This window comes from Dysidea avara, chromosome 15, assembly GCF_963678975.1.
Source record: "Dysidea avara chromosome 15, odDysAvar1.4, whole genome shotgun sequence".
Lineage (NCBI taxonomy): Eukaryota > Metazoa > Porifera > Demospongiae > Dictyoceratida > Dysideidae > Dysidea > Dysidea avara.
Genome location: NC_089286.1, coordinates 10,825,149 through 10,843,193, shown reverse-complemented (window position 1 = coordinate 10,843,193; position 18,045 = coordinate 10,825,149). Strand labels below are relative to the sequence as shown.

At 41.1% G+C, this 18,045-nt stretch overlaps 2 protein-coding genes across 3 annotated transcripts; one reads left to right on the top strand and one right to left on the bottom strand.

Annotated features, from left to right (window-relative positions):
- The first annotated feature begins 2,197 nt into the window (after nt 1–2,197).
- Nucleotides 2,198–6,270, top strand: LOC136245884 (uncharacterized). The gene is made up of 8 exons (XM_066037342.1): nt 2,198–2,936; nt 2,988–3,428; nt 3,473–3,604; nt 3,667–3,937; nt 4,028–4,439; nt 4,487–4,589; nt 4,645–4,947; nt 5,161–6,270. The coding sequence occupies exons 1-8, from the start codon at nt 2,466–2,468 to the stop codon at nt 6,058–6,060; spliced, it is 3,033 nt and encodes a 1,010-aa protein (XP_065893414.1). The 5' UTR covers nt 2,198–2,465; the 3' UTR covers nt 6,061–6,270.
- LOC136245996 (ATP-dependent DNA helicase RecQ-like) lies at nt 6,132–7,978 on the bottom strand. 2 transcript variants are annotated; one of them, XM_066037451.1, is made up of 3 exons: nt 7,442–7,978; nt 7,087–7,369; nt 6,132–7,038 (listed from the first exon to the last, which is right to left on the bottom strand). In XM_066037451.1, exons 1-3 carry the CDS (start codon nt 7,482–7,484, stop codon nt 6,222–6,224), a joined length of 1,143 nt encoding a protein of 380 aa, XP_065893523.1. In that variant the 5' UTR covers nt 7,485–7,978; the 3' UTR covers nt 6,132–6,221. The 2 variants fall into 2 exon arrangements, with proteins under 2 accessions (XP_065893523.1, XP_065893522.1); XM_066037450.1 differs by having other exon boundaries at nt 7,087–7,978.
- Between the last annotated feature and the right edge of the window lie 10,067 nt (nt 7,979–18,045).

The window sequence follows — 18,045 nt, the reverse complement described above, 5'->3', positions numbered from 1 at the left end:
ATTAGTGCTGAGTTCGTAGGAGAAGGACAAAAAGATCCTACAGCATGGAGAAGAGTATTTAATGGAGAAGTTCAGTTGGTGTATATAAGCCCTGAAAACATTCTTTGCAATCCCCATTACCGCCATGTGCTTAGATCAGGGACGTATAAAGAAAATCTGGTTGATGTTGTAGTGGATGAAGCACACTGTGTCAAGACCTGGTAAGTAAATGTGCAATGTTTACTAAATTGTATTATATTTTTATACAGGGGGATCAGTTCCGAACAGCTTATGCCTCCCTGGGTGATCTGTGTAGCATTATACCAAGCGATGTCAATTTTATGGCTCTAACAGCCACTGCCACTCATGCAACATTTGAGATTGTAAAAGAAAGGCTGTCATTACGTAATCCGATTGTTATAGGAGTGTCTCCTAACAGACCTGATATTTTTCTTTCACTTGTATCTTCCATGGAGTTGGATATGCTGGTAGACACTTTGTGCAATGGTTTGAAGGAGGAGAGAATAGATATTCCTAAAACTTTGGTGTTTTGTAGGAGCTGCCCAGATTGTGTTGAATTATACTTAGCTATTACTGACAAGTTAGGCAAAGCCATAACCGAGCCACCAGGTTATCCTAATTTCTTAGAGTTTCGTTTGGTGTCTATGTACACAAGACCATCGAAGTTATCATATAAAGAATTAGTCTTGTCATTGTTCAGGGATACTTGATCAAAACTTCGTATTCTGATAGCTACCACGGCATTTAGCATGGGAATTGATATACCAGATATTCGCCAAGTGTATCATTGGGGAGCTCCAAGTGATTTAGAGCAATACCTACAAGAAATTGGTAGGGCTGGCAGAGACAGGAAAGCGTCTCGGGCTGTTTTAATAAATAGCAAAGGGTATTCTCATGTTTCAAAGCCAATGAAAGAATACTGCGAAAACAAGGACAACTGCAGGCGTAAAGAACTATTAAGCTCTTTTATCATGTATCAACACACAGAAACTGTAAAGTGTACTTGTTGTGATGTTTGTTTATTGTCTTGTACTTGTAAAGAATGTAAAAACTGATAAATCAATCCATGTCAGATACAGGTATGTAAAACAATTTATAGTCTATAAGTAATGATTCGCTCTGTTATCCAATCTTTAAGATGATTAGTGGGGCACTATTGTAATATAGCATTAAAATTGCAAAATTTAGAGTGTCTTCGTGCAGAGAAGTTGTTAAAAACTTTGACTTCTTTCAATACCTCTTATACAATTTCAATGTCCTTTGTAAAACTGGGAGGGTTGTGTACAATGGCTTCTCCTCCGGTTTCACTTTGTTCCTCAAAGTTGCTACAAATGTGATGTAACACACCAATTGACCACAAAAACTGGGGAGTAGTCAGAGCCAAACGGCTATTGGAGTTTCACCAGACCTTTTTTTTCTGCCGACCATCACTCAAAAAAGGAAAAAAAGTGGTCTGGCCATGCGAGACTACAGAGATCATGATAGTATGTAGTCAATGTTTCCAGGGGCTCAAGTGTCCAGTCTTTATGGATTAATACTTGTGTACTTACAATGTAACAAAGTACAGAGAGATTAAATAGTGACTGGTGCTCTGATTGGTGCATTTATTCACGTACTGCAAAGGAGTGACACACAGGCACTCACTGTAGGTAGATCTGCGACTGCAGTCAAAGTCTAAGTCAAAAAAGGTCAAGGCCACCAAATTCGTGCCAAGTAAACGGTCTAGGGTGAAAATTTCCAACCCACAATCGAAAAGTACTGAAACATCGTTGCTAGGTCACCGGTCAAAGATTGAAAAAGGCTCTTAGTCACAGGTCAAAGCGAAATTTCGTTGGGTCAAGACTTTTACTGCAGTAGTAGATCTACCTACAGTGAGTGCCTGTGTGTCACCCCTAGTCTTGCGTAGCCAGACCGCTACTTTTCTGTTTGTGTGGGCGTTTGGAAAAGTAGGGTCTGGTACACCTGCATTAAGAATTCTGTGTAACGGTTCCACTGCAGTCAGGGTGAATGTTGATTGCTGCTGATTGGTGAAGCCCTAAACTTCTTAGACCTGCAAAAGCGTCAGGTGTGCCCATGGCTTTTGCAGGTCTAAGAAGTTTAGGGCTTCGCCAATCTGCAGCAATCAACATTCACCCTGACTGCAGTGGAACGTTACACAGAATTCTTAATGCAGGTGTACCAGACCCTACTATAGTCTCGTCCTCGCAGACCCTTCTCTCCGGGGTGGCGCTTATCGATTAGAGATTATAAGCGCCCCCTTCGAGAGGGTCTGGTGAAATGCCCATACCTTTTTTCTCCAGAGAATCGCCAACTTTGGCGAGTGCTAATTGGTCCGTAATAGTTTCACAGGAGGCGTTGATAATGGAGTGGTATATCGTAGCCACAAAACTATCGTTTTTGGCGGGAGTTGCTGTCTCAGTTGCCTTGTGGACCTCGTGGCCGGAGTACCCTAACTGACTGGAGAGATGGTTACGCCTAGTGGTTGTTGTTTGTGCCGTGCCTGTTTTGATTCACCAGACTTGAAAGGGAAGGGAAAAGAAAAGATATACACCGGGAGAAGTTGTGCCACTGAGAGAAAAATATTAGAGAAGTTTGTTGAGACTTTTGAGTTACCACGGTCTTTGTTGCCAACTGATGGTAAATTGTGCTATTGTTGTTTAATGAATCTGAAGAATTGGAATAAGAAGATGGCAGAGATTGCTATTATACAAGAGGAAGTTAAAGGACACCTTCAACAATCAATGTCACAAAGATCCAACAGAAGCAAGCGGACTTTGTCTGATGTAGATAGGGAGGAATCGGCAGAATTGCTTGAGCCAGCAAACAACACATCAGAAACGTCTTCAGTGATTCAAGCAGCGGACACTTTAGACCCATCAGAGCCAGAAGAGAGTGTGACAAACAACGCTGATGAGTCGTTTGAGGTGGATGTTGATGTAAGCATACTATTGGTTTGTTCTATTCCTTCATTATTACTTTTGTTATAGGTTACCATCAAGTATAAAAGTGGATCACGAACAATAGAGATGACACCATCAAGAAAAGAGCCAGTCAAAAAGATGGCCTACAAGAGCTACCCTTCTCTAGCATCATCATTTGTTGATTCGCACATAGATGAAGCTTTGAAAGCTGTGGGTAAAAGGATACAGGAAGAAATTGCTTTTATTTGTTCAGACAAAACGAATAGCATACTCAAGGGAGATAAAAAGAATATTATGAATTTTTCATGGGATAAAGTATTTGCTGATCTGAAACACCACACGCCATCTTTAGTTAAGCTACTTCAATTGATCAACCCAAAAGCTGCAAACAATCATGCCTTGATATCTGTGTGGATCGCAATGATGGTTAAGTGCCGAAATGATAAACTATCATTAGTTCAGAGAGTCTTTTCTGTGTTTTTATATGGGAATGCCGTTCATAAAGAGGTACAGAATTCTATTATATTGTTGTATTGATCATATTTCCTTAGGTGTACAAATTGTTGCAACCATTCATGTTGTGTATGTGCCACAAGTCAACCCTTAATGTGATTGATGACCTAGTTGAAGATTATGATGCATCACCTCAGACATGGAAGGACAAACTAACCCAACTTCTTCCGGTACAATATTATGTATAATATTATGTATCATTACAAATTTTGAATATATATATATATATTAGGATGATTTTGAAGTAAACCCAGATGATTTGAATAACAGTGGATTGGGCTCTGCTATAATGAGTGTTTTAGGATGGGTGTCACAAGAAAATGAGTTAGCTGAGCATGATGATGATTTAGACGCAGTTGATGATGTGGATGCAGTTGATGATGTAGACACAGTTGATGATGTAGATGCAGGTGACGATGTGGATGAAGCATCTAGTTCTTGGACTATGTATTGTAATGATGAGGATGAAGAAAGTAACAATGATAATGGATCTGACACAGATAGTGAGTATGATTTTAGTTTTCCACCCACTTGTGAAGAAGATATTGCCAGTGCTGGAAATGATAGTTTGCACGATATGTCTTCCTTTCCAGCCGTTGAAAGTCGTTTATCTGCCATGGAAAGTCACACTGGTTCACCCATGAACCCTATTAGTAATGAAGATAGTGTTGTTACCAGTACTGCCCCTACCAGTTCAACTAATGCAAGTCATGTAGGAAATATTGAACCGGAGAGTGTTCAACAGACATCTTCTACACTCCCAAAATGGCATGGATTCAAATTTGTGGGTGACAATATAGATAAAAATGTTCGACCCTCTTTTAGCAGATCAGACAAGAGTACCCAGTCACTTCACTGTTTTCATTATTATGCCGCACTCGACCGGGTAAATTTGTCATCGTTCTCAGATGCTACTCCTAATATGGAAGTTGATGCTGAAAAACTTCTCATAAACCAGGAAGATATTGCTCAGTTACAAAGTGATGCTGTTACTCTGATTTCCAGGTAGAATATTTTTGGTTTTGTTATTATTTATATGATTTCTTTAACAGAATTCTAGTTTGTCATCTTCCACAGTTCTCTTCTCAAGCAAAGGATGTTCAGTCTCACATTAAATGCAAATATGAGAAAGAAATGTCATCCAAGTCCAATGTGGTAGGTTGCAGATTTTTTGTAACAAACTTCACATGTGATATTTATCATCGCACAGGTACCCTTAGGTATAATAGACAAGAATGAGAATAGGATGGATGAAATGTGCCACATTATGGATAAACTTCACACCTTAGTACCTGGAAAGACCACAGTTACTCATTTTTTATTACCTGAGGAAGAAAATGAGGAAATCCTAGGTGAAACATTTCATCAACTGTTAGTGGGCGGTGATCAGGTTACTGCTGCTCGCTGTCGGGGAAGTGCTGCTGCCCGTTGTGACATGGACACAAAGACATCTCGTCTTTATGGTCTTGTACCAGTTTCAGAAGACTGGCATGCCAAATTATGTCTGTGTAAAGTATGTTATTTGTCATCCAAAACACAATGGAACCTCTCTCTAATTAAATCACCCTCTTGTAAAGGAGACCACATTTTGGAAAGTTATCTTTTTACTTTAAGGGCAAAAAGCACAACAACTTTGTGGGTTATTCTCGCATCAGAGGTTCCGTTGTTCACTGCATACTGTATACAGGTGTATATTGCATGGTGATATTTTTCTATTTTTCTATAGGTTATTTATCGGAAACTCTTTCATTCGTCTCTGCTTCGGCAGAAGGGAAGTTTGCCACAACTGAAAGTTCTTGTAAATTTTGCAGCGAAAGTAGACCCTGAAAAATGTATGAAAGGATGTGAAGATTTCTTCTTGATGATTCTACATGCACATGTGGTAGCTGCAGCTAAGGAAATTTTATCAGCAACTCCATACGATTCTGTAGAGAATCTGGCTAAAGAAATTGTACTACAGTTTGTTACCTTTGACCCAGACGTTAAAGTGAGGAAAACTGATAAAGTATTTTTGTATGCTTTGCAAGTGCTGAATCTTGTGCTTCTATGGCATGGATTTGATGACGCAATACGAGAAGGCGATGGTGACAGAATATTGACATACAAGTTTATTTTAAATGTCTTTAAGGCTGGAAGATGCTTCAACTATTGCAAAGAAGTTGTCATTCTTTTGACTCAGTATCACTGCTTATTCTCTGAAAGACAAGCGGCACAATTGAAGTGGTCGAGATGTATTAATACAAAAGGATACCGTGGATGTAATGTATCGTGTGACTTACATTTAGAACACTTAAATCACCGCCTAAAGGGAATGATCAGAGGACTGCATTCTAATGTTACACCAAAGGCTCTCCGTCGTGCTGCACAATCTGTAGGCATTGTTCATCAAGTCTGCGGCAATATAACATCACAGACAGGATTATATCAAGAATCAGGACGACACACAAGGCCAGCGTTTCACAAAGAGTGTGCTAAAATGGTTGAACAACTTCAAGAACGAAGAGTTTTTGCAAGTTTGGGTAGAAAACCAGCTGCATATAAACATATTAAAAGTGTATTGCAGCAGTATTCCAAGAAAGAAATCAAGGCTTGGATAATTGAAAAGTATGGTACTTACAAAATGTAATTTTGTAATTCACAAATCATACACGTTGAAGGCATTTTACAAATTGTGCAATCACACTTTCACACACCACAGCATTTGTAATAATATTATGAGTTGTATTATTATATGGTTGTAATGAATAAGTATGGTGCTTACAAATTGTAATTTTTACAATTCAAAAATCAAAATGAGATTGAAGTACAAATTGTACAATCACAAATCATGTCACATATGTCACAGCATTTACAATGTGGGTCTGTGTTATGAATGTATTGAATAAAATTTCCAAATAGGTTTTTACGTCGGCATTCTGTTTTGCACTCAGCACATATCCTCATGGCTTGTTTAGTAAATCTATTGGCTTTTTCAAACATAAGTATAGCCAAAGATTCCTTTCCATCTCGGCCTGCACGTCCAATTTCTTGAACGTATTGTTCTATATCAGTTGGAGGGCCCCAGTGAATGATCTGACGGATGTCTGGAATGTCTATACCCATACTAAAGGATGTTGTGGCAATGACTATACGAAGAGTGCTGCTTTCTTGTGTAAAAGAGGCCATAATCTTGCTCTTCATCTCGTCAGTAGTAGCACGTGTATACATGGTTATCAAACGATACTTCAACAGGTTAGGATATCCTGCAGGAAAAGTTATATCCTTCCGCAAGGAACATGCCATAGTCAAAAACAGGTTAGTGCAATCTAGGTAGCTGCGGGTGAAAATCACAGTTTTGGGGTATCTTTTTCTCTTGGCTTTAAGCTCCTGGACAATGGTTGCGCCAAACTCCTTTAATGATTTAGACGGCTGCACTAGTAACTTTATGTTTCCTCTGTTTGGTGACACGGCAACAGTTACTGGGTTAAACAGAGACAGTCGCTGTAAAACAACTTGAAATGTTTCAATGGTAGAAGTGGCTGTGAGTGCCATAACATTGACACTGCTGGGTATGAGACATCTTACTTCTCCTATTTGAGCAAATGCAGTACGGAATTTATCTCCCCTGTACAAAAAAATAACAGTTAGCAACACTACGGTACTTTTAGTTTACCAAGTCTTGACACAGTGTGCCTCATCAACAGCAACGCAAACGAGCGACTTCTTGTACTGATCTGTTAGAAGCATGTTCCGATATACCCAATTGCACAACAAATTCTCAGGGCTTATAAATAACAGTTGTACGTTTCCTCTCAAAACCCTTGACTTCACTCTAGGATCAGTTTGATCCTCGCCTACAAACTCAGCAGATATTCCTAAAGCACTGAATCTTGCTGCTTGTTCTTTCATGATTGCTATCAATGGGCTCACACAAACAACAATGCTTCCTGGTTGAGCTGTTATTATGAAGTTTAAAAACATGATTATGAAGTTTAAAAACATGGCAATCATAAAGCAGGTCGACTTACCTCTCATCTTATCAAACAGTAGTGGCAATAAGCCATAAATCATCGATTTGCCAAAGCCAGTTGGCAACGACACAAATACATCATGGCCTTGACAAAACTTTAAAATCGCTTCTACTTGTTGATCCTTAACTGAATATTTAATTCAGAAGACACATCAGATAAGGCTTGTAGTATACAAGAGGTGTCCATCTCGTCCTTCTGCTTCGTATATACTCCCAGTACTCCTGACACGAGGTCGACAAAAAACTCCCGCCAAAAACGTTAGTTTTGTGGCTACGATATACCACTCCATTATCAACGCCTCCTGTGAAACTATTACGGACCAATTAGCACTCGCCAAAGTTGGCGATTCTCTGGAGAAAAAAGGTATGGGCATTTCACCAGACCCTCTCGAAGGGGGCGCTTATAATCTCTAATCGATAAGCGCCACCCCGGAGAGAAGGGTCTGCGAGGACGAGACTAACCCTACTATTCCAAACGCCCACACAAAAGAAAAGTAGCCGTCTGGCTACGCGAGACTATGTCACCCCCTTGTACTGTGTCAGTCTCTGTGTGTGTGAAATCTCACCTTGATGTTATTCACCAGTAACAATCACGTGTTTACGTCTGAGCTGGGCAGGCTAAGTAGCTACAGCAGTCCTAGCAACACCACCGACTCCATAGAGCATGAATAGTTTCGTGCACGTGGCGCAAGTACGCATAAAGTGAAGTTTCCGGTCATTTTGTACTTAAATAGTGATCACGTGATCCGTAGGATTTCTACGCCATTTTTCTTAAATCTTGAGGAACTATCAGTCGAATTAATCACCACATCAAATAACTACCAAGGAGTGACAAGAAGGTGTCGGTGGCAGTTGCCAACGCTTGGGACAGCTCAGCTCAAACTATTTGTATTGTCCTCGGTATTGTCGTGGCAAAGAAGTAGGCCTATGTTGTATCATAGTTGTAAAAGTTTAGTATATCTACGTATGGTTGTTTAGCTAATGAATACTGTATTATTGTGCCTACATACGGGTTAACTTACGACAAGGCCGAAGGGGTGGTATACAATAGTCCTGTAGAACCAGGGATCAAGGTTTTTGATCCACGAAAATATATCTTGATCACTTGATTTCGCCTTAAAAATAGCCTTGATTGTTTGATAATTTACCACATATTTTCGTAAATTATCGTTTTGTTGCTGTTGATCGCTTGATTCTGTGCTAATTTATCTCTTGATCACTTGATTTGATTTTGATCCCGGTCGCAGATGGTTCTACAGGACTATGGACCTTATCCGCAATGACGTCAAATTGTTAAATGGCAGCCGATAGTGTGGACATTTTGTACAGGGGGTATTGGGAGAGATGGCAGTTCGCTATGTTAAGGTGGCGGTTACCTGACAATTTCTGGTTTGAAGGATATTTTTAAAATTCAGCTGTGAGCACATTTGTAGAGCTATGCAAAAGCAAACACCGTTACATCGTAAACCAGCTCTTCTTCTACCTACATGATGATTTGTACGACCATTAGATGCTGAACTATAACGCTATAGAGCCGATTGTAAGAGCATGCAAAAATATTTTCGGCATCAGTTTACGCAAAGCTTGTTGCACATTATGGCGAAGTAAAACGTGTAATCTATTCTTTAGCATCAAAAGCAGGGCGAAATCAACACAACTTCAGCCTATGCCAGGTTGAAACACAGCTATGGGATTTTGAAACCCTATTGGCCACCATGACGGGACCTAAAACCTGCTGTAACATTGACAGGCAGTACAAAAATCTTTTTTTCTCGACATGCAGCCCTGCTACAATAACCAATCGCTTATTTTACGCTAATACAGAGGTCTCCCTCACTAGTATACAAGAAAAACTGACGCAGAAAGTTGTTCTAACACTTTAGCATACCATACAAAACCACAAATGACGTGTGCCGCCTAAATTTCACGCGAACCACCCGAATCCCCGTGAACAAAGCTTCTAAACTACTCTACTTACTTTAGTGAATGTCTTCTTTAACAATACTCACACAATAGTAACAAATTTCTTCTTGTTACAAGGCAATGGGCCTTAGTATGCGCAGCTGCCATTTTAATTATTACATAAACACTAATCACATGATGCAAAATGAATTTTTGTGGCAGGAAGTATGGCTTCGTTTGCAATGGCTTCAAAACCACGACGTCCAGGTAACCGCCACCTTAACATTCACATACTGCAGCAAGGGGCAAGGTGAGGCATACATACTTAATTTTCAAGACAAATTCACATGGTTTTGCATCAATGCCAAAACTTAAGTCTGGTTTCATCTGGGGACTATTTCGCATTGCCATATCACGCCAACTAGCCTCTTACCTTTATTATCCAATAGTTACATGTTGTGAAATCCGCAAACAAAGTTCATTTTAGTGATTACAGATGAAGTGCCCACACTATACACGGCCATTTTGTCAATTATGATGTCATTGCGGATAAGGTCCATTGGAAGTGACTACCCCTTGTACGAATATGAGCAGCTACTAAACCATTTTGTAACAGCATAGAAATAATTATTGTATATGTAGTAGTTGTAACATAAGTATGGATGATTTGCCTGAAATATCACTAAGTGCTTGTGGTATTGTAGACTTTGAACTATATAGAGACAATAATCTGTAAGTATGTAGACTAATGTTCATGAATAAAATTAGCTATTTTTAGTTTCTTGTACTTGATATTTTAGTAACTTTTAATTTCCTTTGTAGTTCTAGAACATTCTCTTAGTGTGACTATATAAATGTGTGCTGTTTGTAATACTTTCAGAGTGTGAATTAAAGTGAATTATAATCTTATTGATGTGAACTTAGCTTTAGTAAATTAGCTACTACTAAGATATCACAGTGCTCATATTACAACTAATATATTCCACTTGGGTGACTCACCTGCAAGTTTAGGATGTATTTATATGGGACTGTGTGAATAATGTGACCATGAATAAATTAAAGTAGTGAATATGTTAACACTAATGGCCAAATCAACTAAGCACTATGGTAGTGTCTGAACATCTCCACGTGACTAGAATGCAATAAAAACTAACTTGTGACCTTCGTTCGGTAAAACAATGACTATCTTCTTTCCCAAGTCCATGATCTATGCTTGGGCTTACTTTACAAAACTAAAACCCACCATTGATCCTGTGAAGTGTCATTATTAAAGCAGAGGAGATCACACAGTTCCATCAAAGAAATTGGATGATTTCTGAGAATGCTTGGAATGCATTAATGAGAATAAAAGGTAGTATATACAAGTTCAGAAGAAGTTGGACACTTTCACGTGAATTGTATCCTTAATTGCATTCCTTGATTTGGTATTTCACGTAGTCACAATACAAAACTGAAAAATGGTGGGGATCACTGTGGATCGTTAGATATTCAGATCATCCTTTTTGTAAGCCTCAAGGCAATGTACTTTGTTTTGTAATCAGTGCTTGAATTCCGGGTGAAATTAATAAGTTGCAGTTTGGCATACACTACTTCACCAGTCTTCATGTATGTATTCTATTAACGAAAAATGAGATGATTCAATGAGTTATTCTGAGATTGCGATGTACTATCCTCCACAACAAAACGATTTTGTGTAATTTGTTTTAGTGACGCTTAAAGAGCGTCCAACCTCCTCTGTGTGATAGATAGTTCGAAGTACTAGGTTCCGTTATGAACGATTTGGTATGGACTACTCCACTCACGAACTACAATGAGCCGTTACACGTGTTCTCACTTATCATGAAGTGCACTAACAAGAACATACATGCACGTGATGTACAACATTACATAATAACTAACAATAATAATTATGTCATAGTTACTAGTTCTCGACATCCTCCGGGGGGCCACAGAGTGTTTGTGTCCATTCTCTTACTTGTTGTCTCTCCCGAATTGCCGCTTTGCGAGCAGGTCTTCTCTCCACTTCTGTTTGTAGTGTCTGGTCACCATCATCTGATGAATTTGACTTGTCCTGATGCTGTTTAAATAGGGGATCTTCTGCGGTTACTTCCAGAGGGTAGAGTTTGGCGATCGGGCGATTCGTTCTACCAGTAGAAGTCCTGATGTTGGCTGCTCTGACCAAACCATCTTCTCCGGCAATGGTGTCTTCCACAACAGCAAGACGCCAATTGATACACAGAGTATCATCATGCGCTAATACCACGGCTCCAGGTTTCACAGTTTGGACATTAGGAGCATTAGATTGATGAAATTCTCTTAGTCAAATTTTTCCTTCTCCATCTTGTCCAAAAGCGTTGAATCAGGGCTACTTGTTTCTTGGCTCTTGACTGAACTTCTGTCCCTCCAAAATCAGGGTCACACTGGTTGTGCTGTAGGGTCATGTGATACGGTACACAAACTATCTTCCTACCATATAGCAGGTGGGCTGGGGTGATTGGGTCTGGATCACTGATGTCTGTAGGGACATATGTAAGGGGGCGGTCATTGAGAATGGCCTCAATCTCAACGATAATGGTTTGGAGGCTGTTAAGGGTTATAAATGCCCTACCCAAGACCTTCTTCAAGGTCAGCTTAGTCAACCCAATAAGCCTCTCCCAAAACCTCCCAAACCAGGGAGCGCGTTTTGGGATGAACCTCCATTCTGTACCAGACTTGGAGAGGGCACTTGTGAGTGAGGGTGAGGAGAACAAGGCCTTAAGTTCATTAGCAGCAGATAGAAATGTTGACCCATTGTCTAAAACGACAAGACGGGGCAGGGATTTTCTGCTGCTGAAATGCCTAAAGGCTTGTAAGAAGCATTCGACAGTGAGGTCTGTCATAATCTCTAGGTGTACAGTGCGCGTGACAGCACAAGTAAATAAACAAATGTACACCTTACATTCTCCTTCACCTCTCACATACAAGGCACCAGTGAAGTCAACAACTGTGACTTCGATAGGCATGGACTGCTCTACACGGGCCTTCACAAGTGGTGGAGGATCTGGTGCAGTGTATGGTCGTCCAGCTAATTTCCTACAGGTCACACACTTCCTCAACAAAGCTCTGATTCTTTGCCTTGCACGAGGCACCCAATACATTTGACGGAGAGCAGTCAGTGTCATGCTGACCCCTGCATGGTGCTGTTGCTTGTGAGCGTGCCATATGAGGAGTGAAGTGAAGGGGTCCTTCGGTGGCAGAAGGAAGGGAAACTTAGCGGACTCTGAAAGTGGTGTATTGTGGATCCTACCGCCACAACGGATCAGGCCAGTGTGGTCAAGATACAGTCTAAGTTGTCTCACCAATGGTGGCTTTGAGGAGTGAGTTTTCGAACGTAGACTGTTTATTTCCTCTGGAAAGCATTGAAGTTGAGCACTGGATACCCACTGAATATTGGCAATGGATAGTTCAGAGGGTGTTAAAGGTCCCTTAAGCTTGAATAACTTTTGCCTGGTGTTATGGGCGAAGCGAAGGACATAAGCAGTTACGTCTAGTAACTTGGAGTAACTACTGTAAGTAGAAGGATCAATTAAAGTGTGTATACCATTGGTAGGTGGTGATATGGTTGTGCTGTGGACGCTAGCAGATGACAGAGATTCTTCAACACTGTTAACCTGCACAAGGAAGGCTTCTGAAGGGCCCCAGGTGGGCCATTCAGTAGGAAACGATAGCCATGGAGGGCCATGTTTCCACAGTGTTGAGTTAACCAATTGCTCAGCTGGCAGTCCACGGGTCAAGAGATCTGCTGGATTACAAGCAGTTGGGCAGTATTTCCAAATTGATGAGATAGCTAGAATTTCTTTCACCCTATGTTCAATGAATGGTTTCGGCTTTTTCTTGCTTTGGAGCCAGCAAAGAACTATCTGGCTATCAGACCAATAGTGAATGACGGTGTTGTGGGTGAGCGAGTTCACTACAAAGGAACCTAGGCGAGCTGTTATGATTGCGGCCATGAGCTCCAGCCTGGGTAGAGTGGGTTGTTTTAGTGGAGCTACACGAGATTTTGACATTACAAGTGATGAATGGTTGCCATATTGAATGTAAACAGCAGCGCCATATGCCTTTGGGCTGGCATCAGCAAAGATAGTAGGAGAAGGATCTCCCATTTGGAGCATAGGAATATACTATCGTGGGAAATGCTGTTGTAAGGCAACTGAGATGTCCGCTACAATGGAAGCCCATTTGAGCTGGTAGGTTTCGTTCAATTCAGTGTCCCAAGCTACATTGTCTTGCCAAAGATCTTGAAGTAGTAGCTTGGCTGTTATAGTCACCGGAGTTATTAGGCCTAGAGGGTCAAAGATTGATGAGGTGTAGCAGAGAATATCATGCTTTGTTACTGGAGTGGTGGTAGTAGTCTCAGGTTTGGAGCAAAGAGATAGTTGATCGAGTTTGACATTCCAGCACAATCCAAGAACTTTAACAATCTCTTTCTCATCAGCAACATTGTGCTGTTTAGCTAAGTCCCTCAAAGATTCACTGTTAGAAGCCCAAGTACATAGATTAAATTTAGATATGTTCATCAGTGATCGGGACTCTAGGAAGAATTGCAGGGCCTCTTTCTCGGTGTCACAGCCTGAGACAACATTATCAACATATAGGCTCCTCAAGATGCTGGTGGACACTGGTGATGGATGCTGCTGTAGGTGAAATGTGATTGCTGCATTGAGCATGAATGGTGAACAGCTAGCACCAAATAAGACAACCTTGAAATGGTAAGGCTGGAAAGGGCTACTCAGATCTTGTGGGTTAGAAAGCCAAAGGAAGCGAGTGCAATCTCTGTCAGATTCATTGAGCTGAACATGGAGAAATGCTTTCTCAATATCAGCAGAGAAAGCATGCAAAAACAGACGAATGTGCAGGAGTATGGCACATAGATGGTTAAGGAAAGGTGGGCCAATGTGAAGGCAATCGTTTAAACTATGATGCTGGGATGACTGTTTGCAACTGCAGTCGTAAACGATTCTGATAGGTGTGGTATCTGAATCTTTCCTAATCAGTCTATGAGGTATGTAGTGTGCCAGGTGAGTTTTGAAGTCATTCACCTTTTCAATAAACCATTTCTTCTCCTGGTCAGAAAGAATTTTTCCATACAAGTGCAGTAATTCTGGGGTTTTGGCTAACTGCAGATGGAGAAGTTCGAGGGCAGAGGAGGATGATCCTCTTTCCAAGGGAACTTAAGCGATAAGGCTCCATCAGGCTGACGTTTGATACTGCTCTGCATGTAGGCCTTCATGAAGGAATCATCGGTATCCATTGTGCTGGAGGAGATTCCACTTGCTTCAGTCGTCCAGAAAGCGTCCAGGTCCTGGTTGTCCATAGCAGTAAAGTTGACATGAACAAGGGATACCGCTGCAGATGAATGTAACAGAGGGCCAGAGAGTAAGTAACTCAAGCGAGACTGGACTGCAGTAGGGCCATTGCCACGAATGATGTGGTCTTGGACGAATGTCCAATAGTAGTCAGTCCCTAAAAGAATATTGATCTCAAAGTTGTCATCCTCAGTAACAGGGTGGGCTAGTTTCAGGTTAGGGCTGCACCAATTCCACTTTTTACCAATACTTCAAATACCAAGTACTCAGCTGGGAAGTATCTGCAAGTACAAGTACTGATACCAAGTACCTTAAAGTAGCTACTTCAAAGTGCACACATATATTATATAGTGCGTATTCTTGTACACGTTTTCAGTATGGTTCATGTTTATAATGAAGTAGCCAATCAAGATTCAAGTCACTGAAATGCAAACCAGTAGATATTCCAGTATTCTTCTGGAGAAGTGTAGATATTATCATAATGGTGCTTATTATAATACTGAAACAGGCACTTCTACCTGATTGCTCTATTAGAGTTATTGACTGTTCTATTAGAGTATATCGATCTTTTTCTCAGTAAAGCGTTTTCACATGTAGGTTTTAGCATAGATCAGTAATTTTGCTGGTAGTTAGCTGTTAGTGTTATACTTGATGCTTTTAGGCGTCCACTGTGCTAGTAAAATAAGCAAGTAAACAAAAGTTATTTTATTCTCCGTGCACGTGATAAGAATCGGTATCTGCAACAATATAATGGCCGATTCCGATACTTCATGAAAACAGCAGTATCGGCCCGATACCGATACCGATACTAGAATCAGTGCAGCCCTATTTCAGGTCTTTCAAGTAAGGCACGTTCCTTATTTCCATACGTATAGAGTTCTGCAGTGGGGCTGCAAGTTTGGAAGACTGACATTGGTATGGCACTCTGGTCTTGTATGTGCACTGAAATACTGGCTACTTGTAAGGATCTAGTAGCAGATACGGTGTTTCCGAAGGAGGACAGGGAGATCCATTCTGTATGGGTTGCCTTTAGGCAAAGTCTGTCTGCCAGGTCCTGAGAGATGAAGGAGCGTTGTGCACCTTCATCGAAGAGAATATTTCCTTCAAAACTGATTGGACCTGCCGAGACAGTAGCAATGGCTGTCTTCAGGAGACAGGCATTGCGAACAAGGGGGGAGAATTAGCCACTGCAGTGAATGCTGGCACTTGTGCACTGTTGGTTGCTGGAGGAGGGGGCGGCTGTGTACTGTTGGTTGGTTGAACACTGTTGTTCGTTTGAGAAGGTGGTAAAGGAGGCTTAGCATCTGTAGGAGGGCACAAGCTCGTATGGTGCTTTTGGTTATACCGTTTGCAACGTCTATGAGAGGTGCACTGTGAGACCCTATGGTGTGCTAAACAGTTACAACATAAGCCTGCTTCTTTAACGATAGACACGTGTTGCTGGTGGCCCTTGATAACAGTGCACTGATTGGCAGTGTGTGTACCCTTACAGTAAGTACAGGCTGGTTCCTTCTTCTCCCGCTGGGCTATGGGTTTTCTGGCTGTCGTATGAAAGGATGCAGTAGTGGTGTAAAGCTCTTTAGAAAAGCTGTTGGAATAATGCCCTACTTCAAGGACTCTTATTTCCTTAAGAATGGAAGTCAGTACTTCCCGAATAGTCCATTCTCCACTATTGTGGTCCCGAGCTAATTGTTTCTTGAGCTCTATGGGAAGCTTTCCCAGGACCATTGGTGTTAGCATTGTAGAGTAGGTGTCAGGAGACTTTCCCAGGGACCGTAAGGCTCTCATGTGGCTCTCTAGTTTATCATGGAACCCTTAAAGACTGGCCAGGTTATTGACAGGCTTGGGAAGGTTCATTAACGCATCCATGTGTGCATTGACTAACTTGTACGGCTGCCTAAACCTGTCCTTCAGCAAAGTCACAGAGTGAAGGTAATTCATGTCAGTCAAAGGGAAGTTGTCAATGACCTGTGCTGCATCACCCAACAATTGTGCCCTTAAATAATGAAATTTCTGTATCCCAGTCAACCCCTCATTGTTATGTACAGCTGCTTCAAACGAGTCCCAAAATGTTTGAAACTGAAGGGGGTCCCCGCTAAAGGTAGGAAGAGTTAGCTTGGGTAACCGAGTCACAAATTGACCCACATTACGTACAACATGTGTGTGTGGTACTACAGGTACATCATGACTCACTAGGGTTGGAGTGGTGACACCATCATCAGGTTCTGTGTGCCCTTCAGTCTCTGGATTATTCTGCAGTACTACTTGCTGTTCACTGGTATCGGTGTTTCCAGCAATTTGCTCCTCTTGGTGTAGTTCCTGTTTATGGTGGGCTGAGAGGCTAGGTGTAGTCTTCTTGGCTACAAAGGCAGTGGAGAACTTCTGTAGAGAGGTGATTTGCTCAGTTAGATGAAAGTGGTACATCTCTACTTCTGTAACTTCATCCTCAAGATCTTTTTCTGTTGTAGTCGCCACAAGGATAGTTTCGTCTAGTTCCTCCAATTGGCGCTTCTTAGTTGACAACTGGTTCAGTATAAGATCGATAGTCTCTCTATCTGGTTCGGAGATCGTCTGAGGAGTGGCTTCATCAGCGTCAGTGATTGCTTGGGCCTTGCTTAGTAGCTTCGTAACAAATGAACGGCTGCCGCGTCTGGAAGCTCGAGCGCGTTGAAGGGCATCCATCCAAATACCTGGTCCAATGCAGCACCAAAATGTGATAGACAGTTCGAAGTACTAGGTTCCGTTATGAACAATTTGGTATGGACTACTCCACTCGCGAACTACAATGAGCCGTTACACGTGTTCTCACTTATCATGAAGTGCACTAACAAGAACATACATACACGTGATGTACAACATTACATAATAACTAACAATAATAATTATGTCATAATTACTAGTTCTCGACACTCTGATACAAGTTATATCCCTCCTAGGAGGTAAATAATTTATATATACTACCTCCATTTCTCGTTAATACATTCCTGACTACTTAAAGCAGTGCTATTATACCACTTATACACCCTCCTTCCTCATACATGCAATAAACCCCCAACATTTCAATCCTGGGCTTGTGTAGCTGCCAATCGCGGCTACCTGTTCATGTTATACTTGACAACCACACACTAGGATTTCAAAGAGCGTGGTTAGCAATAATGAGCCTGTAAACAGTGCACAACAATTGGTGGAACCCTAGTAAAATGTAACAATTATGATGGTATATGACAATCAATACATAGCTGAAACTGATTAAAATTACATGAATCAATTACATACTCCCTAGCACAAGTTACCCAAATCACAGTCCCAAATTTTTGGTGACTGAAAGCCGCTTCTCCAGTGTATCTTTAACATA

Bases quoted from the DNA above. Each gene is read 5' to 3' on its own strand.
- LOC136245884 (XM_066037342.1), top strand. From the start codon at position 2,466: ATGGTTACGCCTAGTGGTTGTTGTTTGTGCCGTGCCTGTTTTGATTCA. The intron at 4,440-4,486 runs GTAGAATATTTT...TTTCTTTAACAG, and splicing joins GCTGTTACTCTGATTTCCAG to AATTCTAGTTTGTCATCTTC. The intron at 4,590-4,644 runs GTAGGTTGCAGA...ATCATCGCACAG, and splicing joins TGTCATCCAAGTCCAATGTG to GTACCCTTAGGTATAATAGA.
- LOC136245996 (XM_066037450.1), bottom strand. From the start codon at position 7,484: ATGATTTATGGCTTATTGCCACTACTGTTTGATAAGATGAGAGGTAAG. The intron at 7,039-7,086 runs GTAAACTAAAAG...TTTTTTGTACAG, and splicing joins GCACACTGTGTCAAGACTTG to GGGAGATAAATTCCGTACTG.